Genomic DNA, 12,801 nt, shown 5'->3' on the forward strand with positions numbered 1-12,801 from the left:
TTCAATTGTTCTTATTTGGAATGAGATTCAAAATTCAAGATCAAATATATCACAATTAAAAGGTCAATGATCAAAGTGACACAAGCCCCAACTACAGGGACCATTAGTGTAATTCGTCCTTTTTTTTATGAAAATTATGTCAAAAGTTTTTATTTTTCAGGCCGTCTTGTATAAACGAATCTAAAAAATAATTTTTTAAAAAAAATTTCAAAATAATGAAAAAAACTAAGCCAAAAAGTTTTTTTTTTAAAGCTTATTTTTGTCTTTTCTAGACTTTTTAAAAATCTTTTTTAAATTTTGTGGTTCGTCTTATTAAGTTAAATTTTGAAACTTAAAATTTTTAAATTGTTTTAAAAAATATTCAATAAAAATGAAAATAAACCAAAAACATAGGCCTCGTTTGGCAAGAGGCTATTTTAGCCAAAAAGCCAAAAAGTTACTAAAAAAGCCAAAAAGCCAACAACTCATACCAAAAAGTCAAAGATTCCATTTTCTCTCTACTTTTTGCACATCTTTTCGTAAAAAGCAAAAAAGTCATCCCAAACATACTAGTTTTTTTTACATCACATTTTAGCCAAATAGCCAAAAAGTTACTAAATTAGCCTGTTCCCAAACGAGGCCATAGTCACCAAATAAACAAACTTCAAACACCCACTATTGCATTTAAGCAATCCATTATGATCAACATTTATGGAGTCAAAGTCCTCCTTGACGCGTGAAACACGCTATAGGGGCTCTATAGACATGAGTGAAGAGTAGCTTAGTTTTGTAGGCTTCACATTGCAAATATGAGAGAAGTTATTTCGTGGTACTCGCACAGCGATGTGGTGTTTTTTAAATTTTGTGTAGAGAAGAAGGGTGGAATTCATAATTTTGTATTGAGTAATTGAGAAATAGCAAGAGATATGATGTATGATGATTAATGGGGAACATAGACATGTGGCACCCATGAAGTACCAAATAATTTTTCCAAATCTAATCAACTATGATGTCTCATAATCAACTCTTAATGCTGTGTTTGGTTGGGGTTTTTGGGGTGGGATTTGGAAAAGAAATGAGAAATGTAATCCTATTTATGTTTGGTTATAATAAAAAATATATGGAAAAAGAAAGAGGGTGAGAAATAAATAAAGAAATAGGAGACCTTTTAAAACATCAATTTTATTTTATAACCAACACAACCAAACATAGTTGGGATTTGGAATTCTATTAATTCTTTCTCCTTTTCCTTTCATTTCCATTTCCCTTCCCAAATTCCCCAACCAAACACAGCGGAAATGTTCCTTGGGGGGGAGGGGAATTGATGTAGCTTCAATTATCATAGCAATTTTAAAATTTTTTGACTAATTAAAGCATACAAGATGAACAAAATTTCGATTTTCTACAGTAAAAATCGCATAATTTGTGGTGAGTGTGTTATGTCATTTTGTTTAAAAATTATGAATGAACAAATTTATGGTGTACATCCGAAAGTCAAAATTACATATTATTATAGTTATGTTATGAACGATGTAGTATAAATGTTACAAATTATTTGTGGTAAGAAATGTTACAGTGATAAAAATTACATGTTGCGGTGTTGATTACAAAACATTATAATTATGTTATGTATAGATGTATTGTCCTTTTAAGTATATACACCGTAGATGTGTCAAACTTTATGTCGTATAGCATTTTAAACGGTTGATTATGATCAACATTTATGATGTCAAGTCTTCCTTATGAGTGAAAAACACGTTATGGGGGTCCAGCTCTGTAGACGACATCAATGAAAGACTGAGTAGTCAAAGTCACTTTCCTTGTTTGTAGGCTTTCCATTGCACCTACATTTGCCTATAAAGCATTTGGCCTCTCCCCTGTTAATAGTCAGCAAGCATTACAACCTTTGTTTTTGAATCTAGGAGCAAAGATGGTCTCTAACAATCAACTCTTTCACCTCTTTTTGTTTCTTTGTTTTTTCCAGATTACTTGTTTGCATGCCCAACTCTGCACTCAACAACAGACCTCTGCATTGCTCCAATTTAAGCAACAATTTTCCTTCAATAAATATGCTTCTTCCTACAGTAATTATGATTCCTACCCATACTTCCATTACTGTGATTCTGTCGGAATCCATTCTTACCCGAAGATGAAGTCGTGGAAGGAGGGTTCTGATTGTTGCTCATGGGATGGGGTCGAGTGTGACAACAACACAAGTCAAGTAATTGGCCTCGACCTCAGTTGCAGCTGGCTCCTAGGCACCATCCACCCCAATAGCACCATCTTCTACTACTTTCCTCACCTCCAAAGCCTCAACCTGGCTTTCAATGACTTTGGTATGTCTCCAATCTCATCTGAATTTAGTCGATTCACCAGATTGACACACCTCAACCTCTCATTGTCTAGTTTTTCTGGGAAAGTCCCTATAGAAGTCTCCTTTCTGAGCAAATTGGTCTCGCTTGATCTCTCTTACAATTATGGTTTGAGGTTGGAAGAACCTGGATTTGAATTACTTGTTCAAAACTTAACCAAGGTAAGAGAACTTAATCTTCGAGATGTATACATATCTTCAGTGGTTTTGAACTCCTTGCTCAATCTGACTTCTTTAACACTTCTCGATCTTACTGCGTGTGAATTGCTTGGAAAATTTCCTGACGGAATATTCCATTTACCACATCTGAATGAGCTGCGTATATGGGATAATCCTGCTCTCACTGGTTATTTTCCCGAGTTTATAAACTCGAGCAGTCCTCTCCAGTGCTTGATGCTTACACTCACTAATTTCTCTGGAGAACTACCCGACTCAATTGGGAATTTGAAGTCCTTGAAAAGGTTGTATGCCGCTCGTTGTAAATTTTATGGATCCATCCCTACGTCGCTCGGAAACCTTACGGAAATGACTGAATTAGCCATCGGATTTAACAATTTCACTGGCATGCTCCCATCTTCACTTTCAAACCTTGGAAATCTCGTCTACTTGGGAGTTCCGTGTAATAATTTTGAAGGTAAAATCGCAGATATTTTACCTAATGCAAAAAGTCTTCTTTATTTATATCTTGATTCAAATAGCTTCAGCGGTCCATTTCCATCATTGGTTGCAAACCTAACAAAACTTGTTGGGTTAGATTTGTCGAATAATCAGCTAAGAGGACCTCTTCCATCACAAATAATTGGACTTCCAAATCTAACGTGGTTAAGTTTAGGTGATAACTTAATCAACGGTACAATTCCATCTTGGGTCTTCAACTTACCAGCATTGGATTACTTCAACCTCAGTCATAACAAATTGACTGGCCATGTAAAAGAGTTCAAATCCACTCATTTAACTGTTGTTGATTTGAGCAATAACAACCTGCATGGTAGGTTTCCAAGTTCAACCTTCAAACTCGTGAACCTTTCTAGTCTCATTCTTTCATCAAATAACTTCAGTGGTGAGCTAGACATGCTCTGTCATGCAATTTTCCTTCAAATTCTTGTCCTGTCTAGTAATAGCTTTAATGGTTCTATTCCACAATGTTTAGGAAATTTCAGCATAGATTTCTCTATACTCGATCTGCGGAAGAATAATTTTTCTGGCACCATTCCTAATACATTTGCGAAGGAAAATTTCTTCAAAACTATCAACCTTGATAGCAATAGATTTGAGGGGCCAGTACCAAAATCTTTAGAGAATTGCAAAATGCTACAAGTGCTAGACCTTGGACATAACAAGTTCTCCGATAAATTTCCATATTGGTTGGGAAATTTAACTTCGCTACAAGTTCTAATTTTGAGATCTAACAAATTCCATGGACCAATACCAAATTCCAAGTTCAAATTTCCCTTCCCCAACTTGCGAGTTATGGATTTATCAAACAATCATTTTACTGGTCCGTTGCCAAGAAAATATTTCAAGAATCTCAATGCTATGATGAATGTCGACGAAGCTAGTTTTGAATTGCAATACTTAGGGAAGCATAGTCTTTCAGGCTCAACATATTACTATAATGATTGTTTGACTATAGTAATCAAAGGATCAACCATAGAAATGGTAAAAGTCTTAACCATTTTCACTGCAATTGATTTATCGAACAACAATTTCGAAGGTGAAATTCCACAGATCATTGGAAAGCTAAATTCAATCCGAGGGCTCAACTTGTCTCACAATAGCCTCACAGGTCATATACCAGCATCTCTTGCTAATTTGACAATGCTCGAATGGCTAGACCTCTCTTCCAACAAACTCACTGGGAAGATCCCTCAACAACTAAGGAATTTGAAATCCCTTGAAGTCTTAAACCTTTCACGGAATCAACTAATAGGACCGATACCACAAGGCAACCAATTTGATACATTTTCAAATGATTCCTACATTGACAACTTGGCATTATGTGGACCTCCATTGTTAAATGCATGCAATCCAAGGACACCACAACCACCAACCTTGATGTTTCAGCAAGAAGACAATACTTCCAGTGGATTCAATTGGGAAGCCATATTACCGGGTTATATATGTGGGCTGGTGTGGGGACTTGTTATGGGATATTTTATGTTCTCTAGAAGAAAACCTCAATGGCTTGTGAGGATCATTGAAGGTGAACGAAACAAAAGCGGAAAGATATTTAAAAAGTATTCTCACAGTAACAGAGCAAGGTGAAATTAGCCAATGCAAATGGTGTCCTTCGGTAAGTATTTACAATCAATTTCTGCATTCTTTTGCTTGATCATGAAAAACTATAGCTTGGTTATGGTTGCTATCTAGTCTTTTTTCAGTTTTATAGCACTTTATTTGTATCATACAAAATACAGGTATTTTATTTCCTTTGATGTTTATCCAAAGCACTTGATTTAAATCATCTTGCGAAAAATAAAAAATAAAATAAAATCATGGAAGTAATAAATGAGTAGTGAAAATAAAGGTTTGCTATTGACTCTAATGGCTGCAATTGAAAGAGGTGTAAGACTTGGGCACTTTTTTAGTAGTCTTCTTTTTTTTCTTTTTCTTTTTTCTTGAAATTTACTTTTATAGCCTAAAACATAGTCACTTTTTCTACTTCATTCTTAAATTATTAATTGCATATATTATATGGTCTGATTATTGGAGACAATCTGTCCAAATCATTAATGAGAAAAATCTAATCTGATGGTTAACTAAATATCTATTTTCTTACTAACACAATATTAGACAACTTACCCTCAACAACCAGACACCCATATTTCTCTATACTTCAAATAATGAATAAAAGAATGAGTGCTTGGCTAGGTAAATTTACACCGACCTCTCCTAATTACCGTGGGTGTTATACTTAGCTTATTTGCATCAGTATTCGATAGTTATATGGATGAAAAAAATTATATTTACCTTGCTTGGTTTAATTTATTTTTTAGAAATTTGAGTTTTCTTTTTTGTTTTCCGTTTTAGTGATTTTTTTAATATTTTACGAAATTTTTTTATTTCTTATATACACCTAATCTATATACACTTAAAAAGAGTAATATTTGAGAAAATAAAAACTTTAAAAACTCTCCAAATAATAAAAAAATATAAAAATTCAATATATTTTTTGTATTTTGTTGTATTTAACGAATTTTTTTTAAATTGTCATACTTTGTTATACCCTAAACTATAGTCACATTTTTTAGTTCATTCCTAAATTAATAGATGCATCTATTTGGTCCCTATTGTTTCTTATTTTAGTTCATATAGTCTAATTGAAGACAATCTCTGCAAATCAATAGTAGTGAAAATTTAATCTAATGTGTAAAAATAGTAATTTAAGAATTTAGAATATTTAAATTGTACAACTAAACCCGTATTTTCTTATTCACACTATATTAAACAATATTAGATAGCTCACACGCTACAACCAAACACCTATATTCCCCTCTACCCCTCTTCTCAAATAATGAATAAAACAAACATGTGTTTGTTTATACAGTTTAGAGTAATTGTATAGACCTCTCTTCAAATTTGAAGAAAACAAGCCCTCTTTCATGTTTTTACTTTCTATTATTAATATGGGAAGGAGATCTATCTAATTACTGTTGAAATACAAGTGTGATAATTGGTTCGTCAGATACATTATAAATCTCATTTCAATGATTTGAATCGTATAATTTGTTTGATTTTTTTGTCTAGATCATGCATGATAAAGTTAAGATTGATGCCATATTTTTATCCATATAATTTTTTTCATATTGATCTTTAAAAAAAATGAATGGATAATTTCAAAATTATACCTATTATTCATTTTCTTTAAACAAATGTAATGAAAACATATAATCTATTTTTTTTTAATTATATATCAAAATAAGACATGTGGTCACTCTCTAAACCCCAACAAACACCCCTCTAGTGAAACAACCCTCTAGTAAAACAGTGGATGGAAGAAAATCCTTCCCCATTAAAATTGAGAAACACCAGAAGTGTTTTCATTGTTTTCATTTTTTTTTTATTGTTTTCATACATTAATTGAAGCTATCTAATAAGCGTATATGGTTTTCAAAATATATTTGGGTGACATGCATATCAAATCCAGCATGTTCACGGAATTCAATAACTGTAGCTATCTTTGATTTGTGCATTGTAGCTGCGATGCATTTCAATCTGATATTGGCGGCGCAACTTTCGGAGGCATGGCGAATTGTGGTCAAGCTGATGTATTACGTAGTGCTGGGAAGTTGAAGATCTGCCACTGTGCGCAATGTTTCGAATATTTTCAGCAGTGTTAGTTTGCTTCTGTAGTAGTTTTTAATTGCATTTTATTTGGCTTGTCCTTGCATAGCAGTTTAAAGCTTTACATCAGTTGCAATTTTTACGGTTCAATTGAGCCAAATTCCTTCTAAATTGGTTGTTGGTGAGCTAGAGTATCTAAAAAAAAAAAAAAAAAAAAAAAAAAACTAAACGATCTCAGCTTTGAACGTAATAGTAAACTAAAAACACAGATTAAAATTTTAAAGTATGATTAACATTCTTATTAAGTTCTCAGTCTTTTCTATAAAATTGTGATCATATATAAAACATACATCTCAGTTTTTCAAAAATTGTAATTGTAAATGGCAAATAGTCTCAATTTTTCTACATAATTGATCATTTCTAAAACATACAACTCAATTTTTCAAAAGACGATTATAAATGGCAAAAGATCTCAATTTTTCTACGTAACTGATCGTTTCTAAAACATACATCTCAATTTTTAAAGAAGTACGATTGTAAATGGCAAAAGATCACCTTTTTTTTACGAAGTGTGACTATAAATGGCAAAAGATCTCAATTTTTGAATAAAACTGTGATCACTTCTAAAACATAAATCCCAATTAGTGTCATTGTAAATGACAAAAGATCTCCATTCTATTTTAACCATGATTGGTATTTGATAAAAAAAATCTCGGACTTTTTAAATTTAAAAACACGATTATTTACATTTGAAAAAAATAAACAACAAATATTTTCCTAGTAAATCAAAGCATTAAACTTCAATTACACAAACTGATTTCAATTTTCAAATATCTACTGCTACATCCATAGTAGCTCTATCAACAAAAAATGAGTCATTCCAACGACAAAACAAAGTTTGATTGAGCAAAGAAAAATAAAGGAACCTATGGACTACTGTAAGCAACCTTCAATTTGGCGATGTTATGCAAGTGGCGCCACCATTTTTCTGTCCCTCCATCTTTCTATATATTTCCCTCCAGATACCCTCTTGAACCCTACAAATTAACACCCAAAATGCTTCAATAAAAAATCAAATTAAAGTGAAAATTAAAGCTAAACAAGAAAAATGATTTGAGAAAAGAACAGGGGCAAAAATCACAAAACAAAGATATAACACCAACCATCAAATATGATGATAGGAGAGCATATAGCACAACCAATTCCTTAAATTCAATACAACAAGAAAAATGAAGTAATCCTAATTGTTAAAAAACACCAATATCATGGAGAGGATTAAATGAACTTTATAATGTTTCCCAAAAAGTCAGTCATTCCACAAATAGCATCATATAACTATACTTGAGATCAAGCTTGTTAAAAATAGAGAATAAAGAATGGACTACAAAACCAAAAAGAATCATAACATAACTCCCAAAAATTCGGAAGGACCGAAGGGAAAAAATATTTGGAGAGCAAAGAGGAAGTCCATATGTAAGCTATACTAGCAGCATTTTTCTTAGAATTCCATTTGGCAATCAATAAATATTTAAGTAGAAAATGATAGATAAATGGCTGTCACAAGCTCTAAACTAGAAAATACATCAAAATCCACAAACAAAAAGCTGAAAACTGAATCTAGTTTTGTTACTACTATATGGCAAAAATTAAGAAATATGATATAGTCCAAGATTTTTTGAAAATAATTGGGTAAATTACACTGAATCTAGTTTCGTTACTACTATATGTAAAAAATTAAGAAATGTGATATAGTCCAAGATTTTTTGAAAATAATTGGGTAAATTACACTGAATCTAGTTTCGTTACTACTATATGTAAAAAATTAAGAAATGTGATATAGTCCAAGATTTTTTTAAAATAATTGGGTAAATTACACTGACCTGTCTATTGAGGCTTTTGACAAGATGGAGACATCCCAAGTTTAAATGACACTGACCTCTCTCTGTCACCTAATTACAAATCACAATCACCCCTCCATCATTGGTTTGAACCATCATACATCATCACCGAAGTCTCTAACCATCTCCAAACAAAACATTTTATGATTCTCACTCTACTCTCTGTCCTTACTCTAAACTCTCACCCACTAGCATATTTCTCTCCCACATATCTCAAGTTAGATCAATATTCCAAATCTACATTCCTTAGACTATTGCATCAAAATTTCAAATTCTGTATCACTAAGTCTAACATTCATAATTTCTAACAAACCGTGAAGCTCGTGCTAAAAATTTGAAAATTCAATATTCCATACCTACCCATGTCCAAACTGTAGCACCAAAAAATACTTACAAAGAAATCTTGTTTAAAAGTGGAATTTTCATGTATCATAGAAAAAGTTCATGATATGAACTAGTTAATCACATGTTAAAACTGAACCATCAATTGGGGATCCATTAACATAACTTCTGAAGAAAAGAAATGTGCATACAATCCATTACAACAACAATATTTTTTTTTAGGTGGTGATCTTGTCCTTGCACCAAATGATGAAGTAATTACTAGACAATTATTGATGGGAAATAATAATGAAACACAAAAGCCATTAATCAAGTTAAATAGAAGCTAAATTGTTTTTACTTTTCCCTTCTTTTTTATACTTACATATAGAAGATAATCACATGTTATCTAGGACAAAATTAATCCACTCCACGCACTTCATCAAGTTCAGATACCATGTAAGTCTTCTTCCCATTAAACTACAAGAGGTCATTAAGAACCAATTAGTAAATGAAAGGTCATTTGTAAATAATTAGTAAACAACTACTAAAATTTATCTTACGTTTGTTTTGCTTAGGATGCTTTGATCTCTAATAAAGTCTTTCATGTACCTCATTACATAAATTGCACATTCCATGCTTGTCAGTTGTTGTGGGCACTACATACAAATAATGTGCTTTTTATTAGAAAACTACATATAACAATTATACTCAAGATGAATCATCATTAACATTAAATATATAGTTCAAAAAAAAAAAAAAACTATATTGATTACCTCAACTACTTGCCAAATTGGCTTTCTATTCATCCCATTAGTTATTCCATAAATCTGAAGACCACTTTATAAAAAGAACAAAGATTAGTACATTATCATTAGAATAGCTCTATTGCAAAGAAATGTACAAAAGTAATTTAAACTTGTGTTGATTTCACCATGATAAAATGAATCAAGATAGTACTCTATCATCGATGATAGATCAATGACTAATAATACCCAATGGTACCTAAAATTGAACAAATCACAATCAACAAGTAATTATTTTTCAAACACATGAAGTAAATAACACAACGACAATTGCCCAATATTATAAGGAACAAATATTAGTTGGTCAGGCTTGGCATCATCTAATCTTCTAGCAATCAATGTTGATTTTGAATTTCCACCAGTCTGACTTTACCACTAACAACATATGGGTTAACAAATGCAAATCTTTTGTCCAAATTCGACGCTTTTAACACTTGATGGAAATGACTAATAAAAGAAGAAATAATTGTCATAAGAAACTTTGTAATTGATAAAAACCTCAGCTTCTCACAAACCATGTAATTACCTTATGTACAACATGATGCATGTAATGGATAGCTCTTTCATTTGACATTCATACTCCATGTCTACTCTTTGAAGTCGTGCACTGATCTCCTTCCCAAACATGTCCTTCTCTAATGGAATGTTAATGGCTTCATCATACTTGAAATGCTCGACCAATGATTCAAAAGCATGGATGGACACCAATTTTTTTGTCAAAATCAACATTTTTTGAATTTCCCTAAGTTAGAAAATTCCCAATGCAAAAATATGTCAATTTCAATGTAAGAAAATGCAACAACACCACTAGAAAAGATAATTGTACCTCATTGCTGACCAATGAAGCAAAAGCTGGAACGCACTCCAAACGTTTTTCACAATCAACATCTTTTAAAGCTCCCTAAATTTGAAATGTTACAATGCAAAAATACACAAGTCAACTTTAGGTGAAGGAAAATGTAGTAACACTTCTAGAAAAGATATTTGTTCCTCATTGTTGACCAATATGAATTTTTTGGGCCAAGCCACTTGACATCCTACTGCCTCTCCAACAATAGTCATCTCTTCTGGGATAGGAATGGGAAGAGGGGCATCTTTAACTATGGCAACAGCAACAGACACTCGTACATTGAATTTCCTTGAGGTCTAGTTCTTTCATACATCATACCATGGGCAACAATGTTTTCAAGAGATCCCACCACACTAGTTTGCATGGTTTGCTCTATAAGAAATAAAAATAAATAAATGCTTTACAATTCATAATTTACAAAATTATATAACTTAAAATTGAAATAAAAACAATATACCTTTCTAATATTTAGCTTGAAAACTAGAGGTTTGATACTCTTCTTAGGATTTGGAGGTCTAATATTCTGCTTAGGATTTGAAGATGACATGTCATTCTTGAAAAGCAGCCTACTTTCCTTTGAGTTAGGAACAAGTTGTGGATTGCCTATATTATTGCTTTCCAATGTGTTTGAGTTTGCATCATCAAATTGCGATGTTTGGGGTCTTTGTTGTGCCATTGTATTGATTTGAGCTTGCATTTGTAACACGATTGACTCAAAAGATTTCAGCGTCTCTTCACAAATTGAATGATTTCCACATCTAGGAATGTGGAAGTAACTGTTTGGTGTGATAAAATTTCCTACACCCCTTACCCGCCCCGAATGTCCAACCGTACCCAATGCCATGGTAAGGATGTCAGTGCTTCCTTGGGTGGACAAACTCCCATCCATTGTTTGTTTGGTCAACTCGTCCTATAGTATAGGATGATATATAAGAAGAATGAATAATATTGTTTCAATATAAAATCATTATGATAATTGCACGGAGATTACAATTTTCGCAACTTGTTGCATAATTTTCACATCATCATATTCTCCTTTTTTATTTTGACGAGCCTTCTTCTGTAGAATGCTCCTATCCAAATTCTCACTTGATCCAGTCTTTTGTTTCTATCAATCACACATAAAATTAGAAATAGTCATACCAAATTTTGAATGTATTATTAAATTACAAAATCTACAAATAGTTACAAGTTCTTCTTGAAACCGAGCATAGCCCTTTCGACCAAGCCTATGGTTATATATACTTTTGCTTTGCCTTGCTCTCTAAATATTACTTTGTGCCTTTTAAATTATAACACAAAATTAAATTCAATTGTATAACATTAAATATCCACTAACAAAATAAGTAAACTGTCTTGACATGTACCTCAAATTTTTCTATCAGTCTATACCTGATAAATGAATTCCAATGTCTTTGTTCAATAAAAGGATAAATTTCTGGTGGTTTTGAAAGGAACTTAGGATTTGACTTGTATTGGCGGATGTGCTTGCTAAGGTTTTTTTTAAATGTCCTCCATTTCTATCCGATTGAAAACAAAGTCTTCTTTTTTCTACTTGGATCCACATTGTATGTTGACTGAGCAATTAAGAAATAAAGTTATAGACAAAAAATTTAAGTGAAATTAGAAGTATGCAGATATATGAGGCCTACTTACCTCCACACAACTCCACAATTTCTCTTTCAATTCTCTTGGAACCTTATGCCAATCTTCATAGACTATTGGGACCATTGTTTGAGCCAAAACTCCAAGATAGCTCGGGTATTGTACGTCCTCTATCAGTTGACCCAACTCGTTATAGTGAATGATTTTTTGCACACCAGGACTTTCATCCTTTATAATCCCTGGTAGGGTTGTTGAACCTCTCTCTACCTTTCCTTTTTTTCGATTTTATTGGTGACAACCGTGCAACCTCTTCGTAAGATGAATCCATCTGTGTCATGAAATTGGAAGAAAATCATTAGCACACTAGTAGATTATGAAAAGAAAGAAAAGAAAAAGAAAACTATTGAATAATGCAAAGCAATCCACAAATATAAATAGAAAAAAGCAACAATCTCGTACATTCTTAGATACAAATAAACAGAAAGGAGATTCACTTCATTTTATCATAAAGACAAATTAGACTTAACTTTTTCCCACTCAAAAGAAACAAGGACCAAAAAGCAAAAGAAAAGTAAAAAATATATCCACTCAACAATTCATAAATTCGATGTTACATTTGTGAGAATATATATTGTGTTTTCCTTTTTGGTTTAGGATTTTAGGCTTAGGAATTGCCTATATTAGGTT

The 12,801-nt window shown here is 32.2% G+C and overlaps 2 protein-coding genes across 9 annotated transcripts in view; one reads left to right on the forward strand and one right to left on the reverse strand.

The window, feature by feature from the left end:
• The first annotated feature begins 1,856 nt into the window (after window positions 1–1,856).
• Window positions 1,857–6,805, forward strand: LOC114305025 (uncharacterized). Its single transcript, XM_082924853.1, has 2 exons — window positions 1,857–4,643; window positions 6,549–6,805. The coding sequence occupies exon 1, from the start codon at window positions 1,910–1,912 to the stop codon at window positions 4,613–4,615; it is 2,706 nt and encodes a 901-aa protein (XP_082780979.1). The 5' UTR covers window positions 1,857–1,909; the 3' UTR covers window positions 4,616–4,643; window positions 6,549–6,805.
• Window positions 6,806–7,330: 525 nt separating this feature from the next.
• The window catches only part of LOC145824629 (uncharacterized), a 43,638-nt gene continuing 38,167 nt past the window's right edge, over window positions 7,331–12,801 (reverse strand). For 4 of the 8 annotated variants that reach the window (XM_082924855.1, XM_082924857.1, XM_082924854.1 and 1 more), the window contains 9 exons: window positions 12,166–12,442; window positions 11,501–11,617; window positions 10,967–11,419; window positions 10,486–10,560; window positions 10,186–10,322; window positions 9,630–9,693; window positions 9,417–9,512; window positions 9,239–9,333; window positions 7,331–7,671 (listed from right to left, as the gene is read on the reverse strand). In XM_082924855.1, the coding sequence (XP_082780981.1) occupies window positions 9,274–9,333; window positions 9,417–9,512; window positions 9,630–9,693; window positions 10,186–10,322; window positions 10,486–10,560; window positions 10,967–11,419; window positions 11,501–11,617; window positions 12,166–12,240 (1,077 nt within the window). In that variant the 5' untranslated portion in view covers window positions 12,241–12,442 and the 3' untranslated portion in view covers window positions 7,331–7,671; window positions 9,239–9,273. The remainder of the gene's footprint in view (window positions 7,672–9,238; window positions 9,334–9,416; window positions 9,513–9,629; window positions 9,694–10,185; window positions 10,323–10,485; window positions 10,561–10,966; window positions 11,420–11,500; window positions 11,618–12,165; window positions 12,443–12,801) is intronic. The other 4 variants (XM_082924859.1, XM_082924858.1, XM_082924860.1 and 1 more) reach the window with 2 other exon arrangements.

Source organism: Camellia sinensis, chromosome 4 (assembly GCF_055761805.1).
Source record: "Camellia sinensis isolate YWXY chromosome 4, ASM5576180v1, whole genome shotgun sequence".
NCBI lineage: Eukaryota > Viridiplantae > Streptophyta > Magnoliopsida > Ericales > Theaceae > Camellia > Camellia sinensis.